The sequence below is a fragment of the Vespula pensylvanica genome, chromosome 1, assembly GCF_014466175.1.
Source record: "Vespula pensylvanica isolate Volc-1 chromosome 1, ASM1446617v1, whole genome shotgun sequence".
NCBI lineage: Eukaryota > Metazoa > Arthropoda > Insecta > Hymenoptera > Vespidae > Vespula > Vespula pensylvanica.
The window spans coordinates 5,261,404-5,279,400 of record NC_057685.1 but is presented as its reverse complement, the minus strand read 5'-3'; the positions used below and the strand labels follow the sequence as shown (position 1 = coordinate 5,279,400).

The window sequence follows — 17,997 nt, the reverse complement described above, 5'->3', positions numbered from 1 at the left end:
TACACAATATAATTCAAAGACAATATTTAATGACAAATATTTAATTCAATGTGTTCTTGTCCTATGGAAAATTTAAAAAATAATTAGAAACTATCTGTACAGTCATTATATTAAGAACAATTCTACAATTTATATTAAGAACAATAATACATAATATTCAGAACAAATTTAAATGTATTATAGGAGTATTGAAGTTTATATGCATTGATTAAAATAGAAGGAATTATATAGTATAAAATATTATTATTATAAATATATACTAACTATAAGACCTAACTACATTCATTTTTAGGAATAAAAAAAATATATATAAATGATTAAAATCTATATTATTGATCTAATATAATTCAATATCAATTAATAATAAAGATAAAGCAGGTATTCAATTGAATGAACTTAGTAACTTATGGTATAAAATGTAAAATGTTACAAGCACGCATTACGTATTATGTTACATACACACATACATAACATACAGTGCCAAATATTTGTACCATAAAAAATTTTTAAATTGAATAATTTCCTTCTAATTTCCTCACAAGGAATTATTATAATCGTATATAAAATTACAAATATATTTCATATATTCGTGACATTTTGTAAATATAAAGCAATTTATATAAAGCATTTTTTATATAAGCATTTATATAAAGCAATTACAGAATTAAAATATAAATTAATAAGATATCAAGTATTAAAAATTCTGAATTCATAATTTTCATTTTTCTATTCTTTATCTTTTGTATGAAGACGCATGTGTTTCTTTAAATTATCCAATCTGTTACAACGACGATCGCAAAAATCACACTGATAAGGCATTGAATTACTATGAACAACAACGTGACCATTTAAATGACTTATTTGTTTAAATCGTTTACCACAAATTGTACAAGCATAGGGACGTTCATTCATATGTGCCGATGCTATATGTGTTTGCAAATTAGTTTTTCTAACAAATGTTGCTTTGCAAATGTCACATTCAAAAGGTCGAATATTTGCGTGAATTGCTAAATGAGATTTCAGAACATTTTTATGTTTGAAATTTTTTTCGCAAAGATGACATTGGAAAGGACGTTCATCATTGTGTACTTTCTTGTGAACAGACAAATGTGCAAGTTGTTTAAACATTTTTGCGCAAATTTCACATTGATACGTTCGACCATCTTCATGAGCAGCACTGACGTGCCGACGTAGTGTATCTGCTAACGTGTATCGTTTGCCACATATTTTGCAAGAAAATGGTCTTTCGTTTGTATGTGTCATAAGATGTCCATTAAGATTCCTTTTTTCAAGAAATCTCGCTCCACACACGTCACATTGATATGGTTTTTCACCATTATGAATGTACATATGTTTTTTTAGCGAATTTGATAAACTAAATCTTTTTGAACATATAGTACATTCAAATTTTCGCTCTCCAGTATGAACTAACATATGAGATTTTACATGACCGGCTTGCTTAAATCGTTTACCACATATTTTACATCCAAATTGACGCTCGTGTGTATGAGTAAATATATGACGTTCTAACACACTTTTTGTTGTAAAAACCTTTTTACAGTTATCACATTCGAAAAGACGATAAATTTCTTTTGACTTTAGTATTGATTCACCTTGATGTGACTGAGAATGAGTTTTAAGCAAATCCAGAGATTCAAATTTAACACAACATATTGCACATTGAAAAGATCTGTAATCTTTGTGTGTCAATGAATGTTGACTAAGATGACCTAACTGTTTAAAACTTTTATTACATATTTTACAAACATAAGGTCTTTCGTTTGTATGAGAACGCATGTGTCTTTTTAATACACTAGGAAAACTAAATTTTTGTTTACAATATGAACATTCTAATGTTGGATTTCCATTCAATCTAGATATTCTATTTTCTTCCTTTTTCCTAGAAAATTGTCTTCCATTGATAGAATTTGATTTTTTTATAGATTTAACACATTTATTCGTATGGTTCAATACTATATTACTACTTTGATGAGATTTCATAATTGATTTATGTATCTTTGGAATTTCTTCTGTTTCCATACTTCTTTTTTTATTAATACTTATATCAGCATATTTACTATAACTATTATCATTTTTTATGCAATCTGTATGACTGTTAATTTGTTGATGATTCTCATGAAACTGTTGCATATGTTTTTCATATAATTTCAAGATATGGAATGTTTTATTACACAATGTGCAATCAAATTGTCGTTTCTTAATATGAGTTTTCATGTGATTTTTCAGATGTCCCAATTTCATGTATTGTTTATGACAAATTTTACATGTTAAATTTTGGTTGTTTATACGAAAATTATGTTCTTCAATATTTGGCTCTGCACATGTTGAATCTTCCATTTGTAAATTATCCAAAAATGTTTCACTTTTAACACTAACAAATTTAAAGTTGTTTGAATTCTTATGAAATTGAAAAGAATCATCATGATTGTTTTTATGATTATTACACGATACATCATCATATTCATTATGGCACTAAAATAATAAAAAATATACAATAAATTAATTGCTATTATATGAATTATAACATTACTTTAACAATACATATACATACATTATCATTTTTATCTGTATCGCTTGTATTTATTGAAATTATATTTCCAGAAATATGAGTCAAATTATCAACTGTAATAGCATTATTTTGTTTTTTATTTAATGTATCATTTATCCATTCTTCTTCTGTCCACATATCATTTGTTGTATTTTTAGCAATGATTAATTTTTGAAACTCTTGATGAATATTTTGTCCAAATAATATATCACATGGTATTTTACCATTTTGACAACGATATGTTGAATTTTGAAAGATTTGTATAAATTTCAAACCTTCATACCATGTTTTTCCAGGATTTTTGTTTAACCAACATTTTAATAAATTTTTAAAATCTCTACTATCTTCTTCACATTTGCATACATTTCCATGTAATATGATAAAATCTTTCCATAAAATACGTAATTCTTTGACAATTTGTTCAGCAAAATTACGCCCATTTCCACTTTGTAGAACTTGAGGAGCTCCAATAATTGCTAATATATCTAGTAACTTATTTGCTACTTCTTTTGCTGTGTTATTGTGTAAAGCATGTAATACTACAAATTTAGATGGTAAATCTTCGTAAACCAGAAAGTACTTGTAAAAATATGTTTGTTCCAATGGCATTTCTATAACATCAATTTGACCTCTACGACACAATGTTACATGTGCACCTTCATGATGGTTAATAATTATCTTAGTTGACGCCGAATTTAAAGGCTGTGATTTATGATTCTGTAAAATATTTTATGATCATTGTTGAAAGGAACTATAATAGAATTATTAATATATACATAGATATAATTCATATAGTACTTACTGTTGTTATATTTGAAGGAGAAGCTTCTTCATAATTTATTTTTTCTTTTTCTTTGTTCATAGAATTTTCAGAATGTTTCATATTCTTTAAGACTTGAAAGTTATGTTTTTTCTCTTGAAATTCTGCTTCTTTTTTTATAGATACAACGTTATGATTATTCTTGTTAACAGTAAAAAATTGATGCAATGAACTTTTTATATATTTGTTCCCAGAAGTCCAATCTGTATCCGCAGAAAGATTTTTATCCATTTCTATCATCTGACTCTCTTAATAATTTTTTTTGTCTTGAGTTAGTTTGAAAACACCTAACCACATAATTATATTTTTTTTATATTTTTTTATGACATGGTTGTGTTAAGAAAGATTTTTCTACGATCATTCTCATTACAATGATATTGATAGTTTTTAATGAAACGTATGATAATTGCAGGGTAATTACTGATGATTTGTGTACAACGTACCTATAAAGTGAAATTAAATAAGACTTGTTGTAGAACAAAATAAATCATTTGTTTACAAACATGTCACTTGATAAAATTAATTCTGAATTTTGTATTCCTTTGTATTAGATTTTTTCGCCTTTCACATTTTAGCATTTTTCTTCTGCAATACTTCATCTTTTCGTATATATATTAAGTCGTCATTCAAATCAAATTAATAATTCAAAGAAAATTTTTAATCGATTTTATAATTCTAACCTATAAAGTGTTATACGATATCAACTTACAATCAAAAAATTGTTGTGTTTCTTTTCACATTATATATATATTGATTAATAACAATCCTCTTAATTATAAATTAATTCTTTTTACAAATCTAATCCTTCTAAGAGTACATTTGAGTTAATACACATTTTATGATTCAATTCTATAGCAGTAGGTACAAAAGCTTCATCTTTCGTTTGTTCTCCTTAAAACTTGATATTAAATATATTTAGAAGAAAAAAAGCTATTGGTTATTGAATGAAAATAAATAATTTGAACATCGTAGAATTTGTTTACACGGCTGTTTAGAAGCACAATTGGTACGTTTCCATCTAGTTTGTTTATTATTTTATGGTTGAACTATATGCACATTTATAATGTTCTATCGCTTCCTATCTTTTTTACACTTCATAACGCTCCTTCTTTTCGACAGAATAGATTTTCTTTTATTTTTTAATTTATTTCAAAGTAGATTGTAGATATTCATAAAAAAATGAATTTAATTTGTTTCAATTGTAAAAATATAAACATACGTATGCAGGTATAGTATGATATGCGTCTTTTTATATAAAAATCTCAAGAAAAATATAGTATTTAAATGTAATCGTGGGAGTACTTTGGTCTGTTTGTCATGCGCAAATCTAATCTCTCGTAAGCCCCACAGCCGTTAAATGCATTCAGAAAGAAAGTTGACTGGGCAATGCAACGTTAGTAGAACTGTCACATTGTAATTTTTGTATAAACGAAAAAAAGATACATACGTATCTATAGTTTTCACGGATTCAATATGGGAATTAATAAGCGACTAAGATTCGGAACATTTTTGGCAGTACTAGCTGTTTTAGCTGGTTTATATTACAGAAATTACGAGGATATATTACAAAAACGTCTGTCAGCTTTATTACATGGCTTAGAAAGAATAGAAAACAAACATTCTATTACAAACAAACCTAAAATCGCTGTAGGTTATGGTATATGTACAGATACATATGTTGATGCAAAGCATTTATTACATTATTCAGATGAAATTGGCTTACCAGAGCATTTTGATGAAATTAATACAGAAGAAGAACTTTTAAAGAGTTTTGCTTATTATTTTCGACATGGTGCTGCTGCTGAGTAAGTAATCTTTTGAATTTTCTCTTTAATAAAAATCTTTATAATAACAGATAATTCTTTCAGACGGTACATGCCAAATCGGACATTGTTCGATCAACTAGTTAATAAAGCTCGTACATTTCCTTCGTCCTATTCAACAATTGGAGGAAATGCAGCAATAATGGCACTACGATTTGCAAGAGAAGGCTGTGATGTGATATTAGCTGCGAAATTAACTAAATCATTGCTCCAAATGATACCACAAGTTATTAGTGTTGTTGGTGGTGAAGTAAAACGCGATGATGTTCATTTAGTTCTAGAATATAAAAGTGGAGATATTTGGGGACCTTATTCTAGTACTAGAGCAAATAGGTAAATATAATATATAATGATGATAGAATATTACAATATACTATTATATATAATTACATTTATATTTCTATAATATTTATTAGGTATATTATTCATAATGATGAAAATAATCCAGTTATTAGTTCTTTTAATGCCTTTGATAAAATTTTATCATCTACAAACCTTGATTTACTTGTAGTCAGTGGTTTGCAAATGATGGATAATTATCCATTCAGAGAAGGTAATGTGACTATATAGCACTGTGTAAGTTGTAACAATTTTTGCTTTTATATAATTTTATACATTTATAAATTGTATGTAATATTTTATCTTTTTGTGTAAAGGAGAACGTGAAAGAATCCTTAGGAACATAAATAAACAAATGGTTAATAGACCATTGCATACGAAGATACATTTTGAAATGGCCTCATTTGTCGATGACAAGTTACTTTCTGAACTTTGTAACTTAGTTATTCCTTTTGCTGATAGTTTAGGAATGAACGAGCAAGAAATAGCTAATTTATACAATTCTATGTATTATGGCAACATTTCATTAGTTGCCAATTCAACTCCAAGAGTTGCTACAGTTTTAGATCAAATGAGAACATTGTTTAAACTCATACGTTTAAGAGGAAGGTCTATTTCTAATTCACGTTTACTTACCCGTATGCATGTACATACTTTAGCATACCAAGCAATATTTACTGTGAAAGATACTGTTTGGAAAAACACGATGGCTGCAGCAGCTAAAGCATCTTTAACAGCTCACAGACATGTTTGTGCAACAAGTAATGTAAGTAATATTAGAACTTTATTTAAATGAAATCTTTTTTTAATCATATCTTCAATACTTATTTTTTCTATTCAGATTGATATTCGAAAAGCATCACTGGTTATGGATGAAAGCTTTTCAACGTCTAATACTCATGGTATGAGAATACCTCTGGATGTTGATAAACCAGTTTCTTGTTGGGAAGAGACTTTACCTATAGAAAAAGAAAACATTCCTATCGAAGTATGTGTGGCTCCTGTGTTAATCTGTACACAAGCAGCTCAAACTGCCGGTGGTGGCGATAACATTTCAAGTGCAGGTCTTGTTCTTCAAATTTAAATTTAATAATTCAATGCAACAATATGCTTATTGATGTGCATTGTTTCATAATACTTATAATTTAATTTTTTGTAACATGGAATGTTTTCCTATATCAAAATATTTACTACTGTATGCTTTACTTTAGAAGCATTCCAATGAAAATCAGCATTCCAAATGTATTATGTTATAAGCATTGTTCGATAGAAATTTCGTATAAATAAGCATACGTATATCAAGAATTTTTGTTACGATAAATTAAGTATATTTATTGCAGTAAGAGGAATTTAAATACTCACATAAGAAAAAATAAGCAAAAACAGATTTGTACATGAAACTTTGTTATGAAATGATAAGATAAATGCCATTGCACATAATTTTATTAAGTAGAATTTGCTTTAATATGAAAAAAAAAACCCCAAATAAACTATGCCATTACTTAGATATGCTATAATGTCAATGTTAATGGTTCTTGAATAAACTAAATAATGGAAATATAATATATTTTTACATGATCCTTATATAATGAAGATGTGTGTCCTATAAAACTTTTAATATGTAATAATACTTTTATTAGTTTTTAAATTGGACACAATAAAAGATGTTGATATACATATTGAATAATTATTATACTAGGATCATCTAATAAGGTAGAATACAACATACAACTTATCTTGGTGAAAACTCTATTTGTGTTCACAAGGAATGACATAATCAATAACAATGAATGACATTGATTAAAATTCTTCCATGAAATAGTCGTGTGCCGAGTTATCAGAATAACCACTCGAGTTCTGATTTTGTTATACATTCTCTTCCTTAGTCTGAACAACATAATGCAACTCTTAAAGCAAAAGAATAGCTGAATAGTGTCTAATAACGAGACAATGAATCAAAGTGATTTACCTAAGAATGGCTTTTACTTAATCTTGCCTTATCATAAAAAATCTTTGTATTTTAATGCGAAGATTAAATTATCTATGAACAATGTTATAGAATTGTGTCTCCTTCGTCGATACCTAACATCTTTAGATCATCAGGCCCAGGTTGCGTATCAGCTTCGACTTCCGCTTGAGTTATCTCGGGCGGTGGTTGATCCATGTATTCTGGTCCATATCCAACGCAGCCTAACATACTATACATAGATGAATACATAACGTTACTTTCTTGCTGACTTTGCTGTTTACTCTCTGTTTCTTCTTTAGGAAAGATAATATTCAAAGCTTCTTGTAAATCGTCAGGTAAAGGAATGCTTGGATCTGGTCGTTTCTCGGTAGGTTCTGGTATATCCGATATATCATGAGTTACCGTTTCCACAGAAGGTAACGTGGGAGGTGGAGGATTTTGATGATTTGTAATAAAGGTTGGAGGATTCTGAATTTGAGGTGGAGGATTCGTAACGAATGGCGGATGTGGTTGCATAGGAGGCCGCAAAACTTGATGAGGTGGGAAACGTGGTGCAGTTTGCATAAACGGCGGTGGAGTAGACATAAACGGAGGTGGCATAGGTCTACTTGGAGTAAATGTCGGCCTATTTTGTATATGTTGTTGTTGAGGCTGCTGCTGCTGCTGCTGTTGTTGCTGTGGCTGTGCCTGTGACGTTGGTTGCTGTTGTGATTGTGGTTGTTGTTGTTGTTGTTGATTTGAAGGGAACGATGGTGGTGGCCGATTTAAAGGAGGAGGAGGATGAGACGGTACTGTCACTTTTGTTGTACTTTGTGTTTGTTTTTGTTGCTCTATCATTGGTTGCTCAATGACAGTTTCTTCAGACTGATCTTCGATCTCCATATCGACAACCTGTTGCGTCGGTTTCGATTCATTTAAAACAGGTGGAGGCGGGGCAACTAATATCTTCATTGGTGGAGTTTTATTTGCTTGATTTGCATTATTATTTAAATTAACCGGTGTTGCCAATTTTGTTATATGTACTACTCCCGGTGGATTTATAATTTCATTCGGAACTTTAGGAGTATCTTCAAATTTGCTTTGTTGATAAGGTAACGGAGCAATATCCTTTTCAGGTAACTTTGGTTCTTCGGTTTTCTTCTTAAATAGCGGTAATCTACCAATAAAAGGTAATTTACCCTTTGCCACCTGTGCTGACTTTTTAGATTGAACACCACCTTTTTTTGATTTAGAAGCCGATTCATTTGTCTTTTTCTCAAATTTCGATTCGTCATTCGACGAATTATCATCTCTTCTATCCTTATCATATTTCTCATAATTTCTTTTTGGACTGTCGCGCCAGCTTCTTTCTCGTCTCGGTGATTCATTTACATCTCGCTTTCGTCTATCCTCATAATAATCTCTCTCCCTGTCTCTTTCCCGATCCCTTTCCCTATCCCTATCTCGATCTCTTCCTCGTCTTCTGTCATATCTACTGTATCGATCATATTTATCTTCTCTTCTATCATATTTACGATCGCGATCATCTTTATATCTGTCTCTCTCGCGTTCTCTTTCTTCTTCTTTTTCAGTGCCTTTACTTTCCGATGGTTTAAGAGTCATATTCACCTGTTGTTTCGTCCAAAAGCCCATGTGTGGTTTAGGCATCTCTTCTGGTTTAGGTAATTCGATTGGTTTGCTCGGTAGAGGTTGTACTTTGTCTTCCTCTTTTTTAATCCAAAATGGTTTTGGTGGTTCTTTTGGACCCCATGCTTCCAAACTTTCAGATTTTTTAGAAAAGCTACTTTGCTCTTGTTCTTCTTCTTCTTCTTCCATTATCATTTTTTCTTGACTTTGTGTTCTATTACTTATAGATTTCATTTCTTCCTCTTGCTTAGCTTTTAGTTTATCTCTGATTGAATTTAAAAGTTGTCGATCGTCTGCTTCTACAGGTTGTTGTTCTGGTGTAGTTGCTTGATGAACTTGTACATTTTTTGACCAATGACCTTTTAATTTGATTCTATGATAATCGATTTCTTCATTTAGGATTGCTTGAGTAGAAGCTTTCATTTTATTTCTCATAGCAACGCGTATACTCTTGGACATATCTTGATCGGAATCAGACTCTGAATTCTCTGATTCGCTAGACGTATCGCTAGCACTACTCCTATTTCTACGTTTCTTAGACTTTTTCGACTTCTTCTTATTTTTCTTAGATTTTTTGGACTTTGGTGGTGGATCATCATCTTTTTGTTTTTGTAATTCCATTTGTATTTGTTTGTGTTTTTCTTCTGAAAAAGCTTTCTCGCGATCTGCCATCCAGTCCGTTTCCCAATGTGGATTTTGTTCAACAAACCGCTGAAAAAAATACAAAATTTTCTTTTTTTTTTTTTTTTTTTTCCGAAACAAACAAACACGTTTAATTTACTTACAGAGAAATTCTCAGAATGCCTCTTGGATTTCAGATGCAAACTCGCGCAATGAAGATCTCCGATCCAGGAATTACAGAGCTTACAGTACCATGCAGTTGCTGCACTGAAGAACTGTAGTCCTATAATCAAATAATATTTTAATTAGCATTACTTAAACTTTAAAATATGTAAACAATTGTAAGTTCATAAAGAATGACCTTATGTTCTGCCACGACACATTCATGTCACTGAAAACAAAAATAATATATTAAATGCTGATCAACAAATACTTGAATACATTAATTATTCTTCGTAAGTCCCACGATGTTCGCTAGAAATGAAAGAGGAATAAAAAAAATCTTTATTGTTTTTTTTTCGTATTATCATACAAGTAGTACAAACAATATTAATACATATAATTTACATAAATGTAGTTGTAGAAAAAGGAATATACTGTAATTGTCTAATTAATATTATTTTTATTTGCATCAATATAATTCTTTTTTTTTTTTCTTTTTTTTCCATATAATAAACATTTACAGTATATTTTACAAAAATTTTCATATAATACATTACGTTTACATATTTATATATTTTACTTGTTCACATATCTCTTTTATTAATTAGTAGGAATAAATTTAAACATGATATCATGTAAAATATATATCTTCACTAACACCATCACTGTGTATGTACGTTAACATTATTTGCAGATATCACATCTTAATACCAGACACAAGCCTATACATGGTGACTTTAAATATGTGCTTGTATGAGAGAGAGAGAGAGAGAGAGGTAAACAGTTTCATTAAGACAAACCAAAATTTCAAAATTCTTTGAAGTTGCGCCTCTCAAAGTAGTCTAAAATCCAGTGCATCTGTATAGAGCATATAACATTGCTAATAAATTTATTATTAGTAATCCAAACAGAATGTAAAGTATACATACTCAAATAATAATTGAATTAGAAGAACATTTCTTTACCCGCCAAATCTTATTACCTCTAAAAACTGTTTGGACAAAATTAACACTTTATTTTAATTTTATTGTATTTAATATCAGAAGAAAATTTATAAGCAATGTATATATGCATAGAGCTCTTCAATACATACCGGACAACACAGTGTCTGTGCACAAGCTACGGAATTGTATTCTATTAGTAATTACCCACTGAAATTAACCATACCTTTGATTGGTGTTCTTTTCGTTGGTAGTCCTGGATAAAAGGGCACTTCTTTTTCTGTTCCTTCTCCATTCTGCTCATGCCATGGCATATCAACTATCTTGCGTTCCTGTAGCATGAAACATGATTTCAATAATAATTCTTAATATTCATTGTAAAAAGTTTGGTACTTTTTGGTAGGTATTGATTCGATGCATCAATCAGACTATGTACCAAGTACCTGCATATATAGCTCATTAGTGTAATAAAGCATCCACTTAAAATATTTTTTGACTTATAAAGACATACTCCTAACCGAATCCATTTGTTCTCTTGTAACTCAAATCAATAATTGCATATATTTCTGGTTCCTGTTTTAGTAACTGATAAATATTATTTGTCAAAGTGAATTTTACACAGAAATTTCTAAGTCTACTTATAAACGAGTAATTAACACAGCAATGAAAGGGAAAATAAAATATTGTCACTTACTAAGCAAACTTCTTTGTGCTCATTGCTATGAAGATGATTCAAATATTCCTTTGCCGTTTTAGGGAATATATCGCAAACTTTGCACCAATGCATTTCTGGATCATAATGTACGAAATTGTACATGGGTTTAGAATCTTCAGGAGATCTCCTTTCTCTACCTTCTCTATCAGCTTTACATTCTTTATCGGAATCCGTAACTGATGATCTGTCGGGTGAATCAGACTTTCCTGTAGGGAAGTCTTCTTTTGGACTTTTTGAGCGTTTATTCAATTCTAATTTAAACTTGCTTTTTAAATCATCTACTGTGGCTTTATCACCAATGATTCCAGTGAGCATATCAATCACATTATGTATTGACTTCATTTTATTTTGTATTTCAATCTGAAAATAGAGAATCATGTAGAGTTTACACTTATTTAACATATTTTTAAATTATTTTAACAATTAGGATAAATAAATATTTGTTGAATTGAACAAACATTTTAATAAAGTATCATTTAGAATATATATTTTGTATCTCACCTGAAGTTTTTGATTTTCTTTTATTATACGATTGTTCTCTCTGCCACCTTCTTTACCAATCTCATCACATTGTTGTCGTAAAATCTCCAGCTCACGTTGTAATGTTGCCGATTTCTTGACATATTCCTCACGTTGCTTAGCTAGCGTTGCTTTTTGTTGTTTCACTTCAGCTGCGATGGCTGTTGTGTGATTAATTTTAAAGTACAGATATATTATAAAATATTTGTAATAGTAGTTTTCTTTGAATTAAACTAGCTGATTAATATATTATAAAAATATGAAACATTACTTAAAGTATCTGGTTGTAATATAATATAAATATAAAAAGAAAATAATGTTTAAATCAATTCTGTATTTACTAACTTTTTGATTTAAATATGTTTCAAACTTCATGCATTTATCAGTATATTATTATTTTAAATCATACCTTCTTTTTTTGCATCCTCAGGTCTTGCTAAAGATGTTACTAAACTAGAAGATCCACTATCCACAGCTCGTGTTGATTCTTGCTGCGTTGTCAATGTAGGAGGTGGTGGTGGTTGTTGTTGGTTGTTATATGGTACCTGATTTCCTTGCCAATTCGGTGGAGGATAATCCTAACAGAATTAATATGTTCATTCAATTTCAAATACATGAATGGTGCTTCTTTTAACCCTTACCTTTACTTGTCCACATTCAAATCAGAACTTTGGATAATACATGGAAGATTCTTGAAGATGAATCATCAGGTCAATTATAGTCGTTTCCGATGTTGTTACCAATAAAATAAATAACGCGAATGTTATACTTACTGACGGAGCTGCAGAGTTTGCAGTATAAAAGAAGAAAAATGGTGTATCGTTTTTCGACACACTATCGTTTCCAAATCGCGTAATAATATAATGATTCGCATATATAACAGAGTACCATTGTTTGTACATGAGCTTTAGAAAACCCATATATATCTTAAACATCTTGATATAGAATTTATTTATATCAGATTGTTAAGATAATTAATATTTTACTATAAAATCGAACATAAAATCACTCAATCACCCAACATTGCAATCATAAATTATACATCTATTTTCTAATGCAATTATTTATACTAAATTAAAAAAATATTATTCTTTTCCAATTAACTTACACTGCGATAACTAGTTGGTTGCTGATAGCTGTAATCGTATCCTTGCCCGTAGTTATAGTTGTAATTATTGTATCCTTGATTATATGCAGGTAAAGGTGGGGGTGGTTGACTTGTATTTGGAGGTGGAGGTGCCTATGATAATAATATATCCATGATTTTTTTAAATAAATATATTTTTAAGCTATTTATTAATACGAAATATTTGATTATGTTATGCAATTAGATTTATGATAATAAATAATAGTATGATAAATATATATTACCTGATATTGATTATGAACAGGAGGAACATAACCACTAGAGCCAGCAGGATTAGCAGCTGCACTTTGAGATTGTGAAGATGTTTGTTGTTTCCATTCTTGTTGTGAACGATTTGTTTCTTTCCTTCTTCGATCTCTGGAACTTGAACGTGATCTTCTATCTCTTGATCTAGATCTTCGATATCTGGATCGTCTGGGAGATGGAGATCTATCATATTTTCTTGATCGTCTTCTATGTGATGAATCATCCGAATCAGCACTGGGACTCCTAGGACCTTTACGTCTAGATTCTTGTTCCATCTTCTATTTTTGTTAATGCAGTCCTCCTTTTTTTAAAACATTTTACAAAAATAAATCTACACCATAATTAGAAAACAAAAAACTTCTAATAAAATAACAAAAGAAATCTGGTTATACAATATAAATGTATAACTAGAACAATTAAAGAAATACAACATAACATCTAGTAAAAATACAGTTTTATAAAAATAAAAAATTTCATTTAATAACGAGATTATTAAAATTTTATTATTTTTTTTTTACTACAGATTAGGTCACATTTAGCTAGCTTGCCATGAGGTATTCCATATTCTTGATTTATTAGGTATAAAATAGCCAATGAAGTTTAATATAATAATCGTACGTATAACCAAATGAGTTACTAAAGTATTACGAACAATTTTTAAAAATAACTCGTTATATTAAGTATCTATTGTAAATTTTTTGTACAAATTAAAATACTTTTTAGATACTGCAATGCAGCCATTATCATTCCAACATTTTTAATACATACCGTATGTTATTATAATTGCATTATATTGATACTTAAAATTAATTTACCTGTAATATATAAAATTGCAACTTATCTTCGACTGTTCGTTATTTCGTAATCATTTGCTATCACGAAATTAAAATGTCAAAAATGCTTGGTCAGACAACACATTGCGACTTTCCAAGCGAATAGATGAAGCCAAAACGTAATGGCGACTTATACAGTATTGCCAACTATTAATATTATATCATCGTTACAAAATTTCAGTCTTCAATTCATTTTTTTTTTTTTATAATATATTTTCGTTTAAATCGGATAATTATATATTTATAAACAATGGAATATATAAATCAAAAATACGACTGAATATTGTATTTCAATGTATGTTCTTTTTTAAGTTAATTCGATAAAATCAGTTTGCAACCATTTGAGAAATTTAAAATTCACTAAAATCCATTATCATTGTGACTGCTCAAACTTTATGCCACTATAATCAATGGGAATATTTCATGGTATTGATATTATTGGTCCGTATTTCGTTTGAATTTTTACTATTTTTATTTCAAAAAATTCATTTTTATTGATTTTTATAATTTAATTTAATTTAATATTCTTGTATTATTATAAAAGCATTTCATAAATAAATACATATATTAGAATTGTTCTTTTTTTTTTAAATAACAAAAAATAAATAATGCGATTTATTCACTATAATTCGCAATATTAAATTTTTTGTATTATACTTGTGATATTTCTGCGCCCTCTAGTTAAATTTCTTTAAAAATAATTTAACTCATGTGTGTATGACGTTTTCGTTCATTTCATGAAATTTACCCCTATTTGATCGTGGAACGTATTTTGGAAACACCCTGTATATCGATGGAGTAACATGGCGTCTGGCGAAAATAGTAATTTTGAGAAAGTTTTGGAATTTAGGATTTATAAGTGCTCTAGTTTTTCAGCTTCTTACGTACCTGAGTAAGTAATTTTTTATTTTTATCAATTTAAATAAGGTTATCTATTTTCAAAATAGTTCAGTAAATGAAAAAAAAATATGATAAACATGTAACCTAACAAACTTCCCATTTCTTTTCGAAGTATATCTAAAATACAGATATGTCGATTAAAATAACAAGAATAAATCGTAACGAACTAATTTTTATATGTTTTTTTAGGAATATTCTTGTAGATAAACCGTCGGATCAAACTTCACGTTGGTCTTCTGATATTGACAATCCTCGCCAGGTAAACATTCGTATATTTTGTTCAGAAAATTTATCTACCTTTTAAAAACGTTATTTATCTTCAACATAATTATATAAAATGTAAACAAATAGATATCGTGATCAACTACTTATAATAAATAATATATGTTTAATTATTTAATACAAATGACAATAATTGTTACCTAATTATTATAATATTTTAGTTTCTTACATTGAAATTACAATGTCCCTCCATTGTTAAAACTATTACTTTTGGCAAATATGAAAAAACTCATGTATGCAATATAAAGAAGTTTAAAATATATGGTGGACTAGAACCTGAGAATATGATGGAACTTTTAGAAAGGTAAAATATTATTTTTGTAAAATTAAAAGAGATAAAAAATGAATTTTTTTTAATTAATTTATTTTTTTCTTCTTCTTTTTAGTGGATTGAATAATGATTCTGTACCAGAAACATTTGATTTGAAGCACGTTTTAGGAAATGAAGGAAATTATTTTCCTGTTAGATACATAAAAATTCTTCCTCTTCAATCTTGGGGGCCCAGTTTTAATTTTTCTATTTGGCATGTACGGTTAAATGGTATCAATGATTCTAAAATTGTAGGACCTTCTATCGAATGGGTAAATATGGTAAGTACTTCAATAAAAATTAAATATTTGTAATATGAACCAAAGAATAATTAAACTTTTTTATATTACAGTATCGTCAAAAAGAAGTAATAAGGTTATGTATGAAACATTTTCGGAGACTCGAACAACCAGAAGTTGTGGAGACTTTGCAAAGAGTCACAGGAGTTACTTTAGAAGATCCTCGTTTATCTATGTTATATGATTTGTTAGTTACAAAAGGTGATCATCTTCAGGCAGAAGGCTTTATAAGCAATGCAGTTATGAGTAAGCTGCTTTTAATTTTTTCTTTACACATAAAATACAAAGTACATATCTTTTTTTTATAAATATACTTTTCTAAAATATATTATCTAAAAAACTAGCTATTATACTAATCAAATTTTAGTTATTCTTTTATTTGTGAAAAAATTCTATGAATTTACTGATATTTTCTAATTTGTATTTTTATTTTTTTTCCTTTTGTATAAAACTTCAGATTATTATCATTTTTTATTTTTATGGAAACAAATTTCATAAATTATGCTATAGCTGGACTACTGAATGACTATATCAATGCTCAGACCTATAGAGCGGTTTGGACAAAATTATCTACAAACGATCCTAAACCTGGAATGAGAGGAGGACATCAAATGGTCCTGGATCCAACTGCCGAAATGTTGTATCTATTTGGAGGATGGGATGGAAATCAGGATCTGTCAGATTTATGGGTTTATAACATACCTGCTAATAAATGGACACTCATATGCAAAGATACTGAATCAGTAGTAAGTCCTCAAATTCAAGGTGATATACTTAATAAAGAAAGTTTTATCATTCTTTTTTGTCCACACATCAAAATTATAAAATGTATTATATAGGGTGGACCTAGTGCTCGATCATGTCATAAAATGTGTCTTGATCCAGAAAGACGACAACTCTTTACACTCGGACGATATTTGGATACACAATATAGAACACCAGAAAATCTAAAAAGTGATTTTTATGTTTATGATATTGAATCAAATAAGTGGACACAAATATCAGAAGATACTGGTGCTGTCGGTGGACCTCAACTAATATTCGATCATCAAATGTCAATGGATATTGAAAAACGAATAATTTATGTATTTGGTGGCAGAGTTCTTGTCTCATCTTCCAAGTAAGTTATTAAAAATCTTCTTACAGATTTTTGATAATTGAATAATAATGAATTACCATTTAGTTCTGAAAATCATGCAATGCCAGCAAACTCGACGGAACCAATATTTTCTGGATTATATTCTTATCATGTGCCAACTGGTACTTGGAGTCGACTTGCTTGTGATATTGCAAGACAGTGTCCTCCAAACGTACCGACTATTAGATCACGAGCAGGGCATTCTATGTTATTTCATTCAGTAAGTATTTTTGAAACTATAAATAATTACATAATTAGTGTTAAATATATTATAGGATTTACATTCATTTTATACATTTTTTCAGGGTTCTCGAAAGTTGTATATATTCGCAGGTAAACGAGGTAAAGAATATTTAAGTGACTTTTTTACTTATGAAGTAGATACAAATCAAGTAGAACATATAAATTATAATGACTTTGGGGCAAAAGATTCTAATCGTGTTCCGGCAGCTGGTTTTACTCAAAGGGCAACAATTGATTGTAACCTTGATGAAATATATGTTTTGTCGGTTTGTACTTAGAAATATCCGTTTTCTTATATATTTTAATGGTATATTATATATTAAAAAGATTCTATGTAGGGTTTAAGTAAAGACAAAGATGAAAGAGATGACAATGTACAGAATTCTTTTTGGGTTTATACTATTAAAAATAACAAATGGTGTTGTATTTATCGTAATGAAAATTTTGGGGAAAAATATTGGAGTAAAATGCAAGATTATGAACCATGTCCACGAT

At 29.0% G+C, this 17,997-nt stretch overlaps 4 protein-coding genes across 8 annotated transcripts in view; 2 read left to right on the top strand and 2 right to left on the bottom strand.

Annotated features, from left to right (window-relative positions):
- Positions 1–28: 28 nt before the first annotated feature.
- Positions 29–4,450, bottom strand: LOC122634071 (zinc finger protein 569-like). 5 transcript variants are annotated; one of them, XM_043822657.1, is made up of 5 exons: positions 4,099–4,449; positions 3,833–3,988; positions 3,372–3,676; positions 2,573–3,286; positions 29–2,493 (listed from the first exon to the last, which is right to left on the bottom strand). In XM_043822657.1, exons 3-5 carry the CDS (start codon positions 3,627–3,629, stop codon positions 727–729), a joined length of 2,739 nt encoding a protein of 912 aa, XP_043678592.1. In that variant the 5' UTR covers positions 3,630–3,676; positions 3,833–3,988; positions 4,099–4,449; the 3' UTR covers positions 29–726. The 5 variants fall into 5 exon arrangements, with proteins under 5 accessions (XP_043678592.1, XP_043678600.1, XP_043678607.1 ...); XM_043822665.1 differs by lacking the exon at positions 3,833–3,988 and having other exon boundaries at positions 4,099–4,450; XM_043822672.1 differs by having other exon boundaries at positions 3,372–3,592; positions 3,833–4,449.
- Positions 4,451–4,532: 82 nt separating this feature from the next.
- LOC122634118 (ADP-dependent glucokinase) lies at positions 4,533–7,109 on the top strand. Its single transcript, XM_043822725.1, has 5 exons — positions 4,533–5,194; positions 5,258–5,545; positions 5,629–5,765; positions 5,869–6,317; positions 6,393–7,109. The coding sequence occupies exons 1-5, from the start codon at positions 4,863–4,865 to the stop codon at positions 6,633–6,635; spliced, it is 1,449 nt and encodes a 482-aa protein (XP_043678660.1). The 5' UTR covers positions 4,533–4,862; the 3' UTR covers positions 6,636–7,109.
- A 174-nt stretch (positions 7,110–7,283) lies between these two features.
- On the bottom strand, positions 7,284–14,470 carry LOC122634062 (zinc finger matrin-type protein CG9776-like). Its single transcript, XM_043822636.1, has 9 exons — positions 14,313–14,470; positions 13,476–13,798; positions 13,213–13,344; positions 12,514–12,682; positions 12,087–12,265; positions 11,565–11,945; positions 11,097–11,202; positions 9,932–10,050; positions 7,284–9,857 (listed from the first exon to the last, which is right to left on the bottom strand). The coding sequence occupies exons 2-9, from the start codon at positions 13,770–13,772 to the stop codon at positions 7,605–7,607; spliced, it is 3,636 nt and encodes a 1,211-aa protein (XP_043678571.1). The 5' UTR covers positions 13,773–13,798; positions 14,313–14,470; the 3' UTR covers positions 7,284–7,604.
- A 593-nt stretch (positions 14,471–15,063) lies between these two features.
- Positions 15,064–17,997, top strand: part of LOC122637842 (muskelin) — a 5,249-nt gene continuing 2,315 nt past the window's right edge. The window contains exons 1-10 of the mRNA XM_043830301.1: positions 15,064–15,222; positions 15,420–15,489; positions 15,674–15,816; positions 15,899–16,103; positions 16,175–16,367; positions 16,632–16,867; positions 16,961–17,241; positions 17,305–17,479; positions 17,565–17,768; positions 17,841–17,997. The exon at positions 17,841–17,997 is cut by the window's right edge and continues 35 nt beyond it. Of these exons, the coding sequence (XP_043686236.1) occupies positions 15,134–15,222; positions 15,420–15,489; positions 15,674–15,816; positions 15,899–16,103; positions 16,175–16,367; positions 16,632–16,867; positions 16,961–17,241; positions 17,305–17,479; positions 17,565–17,768; positions 17,841–17,997 (1,753 nt within the window). The 5' untranslated portion in view covers positions 15,064–15,133. The remainder of the gene's footprint in view (positions 15,223–15,419; positions 15,490–15,673; positions 15,817–15,898; positions 16,104–16,174; positions 16,368–16,631; positions 16,868–16,960; positions 17,242–17,304; positions 17,480–17,564; positions 17,769–17,840) is intronic.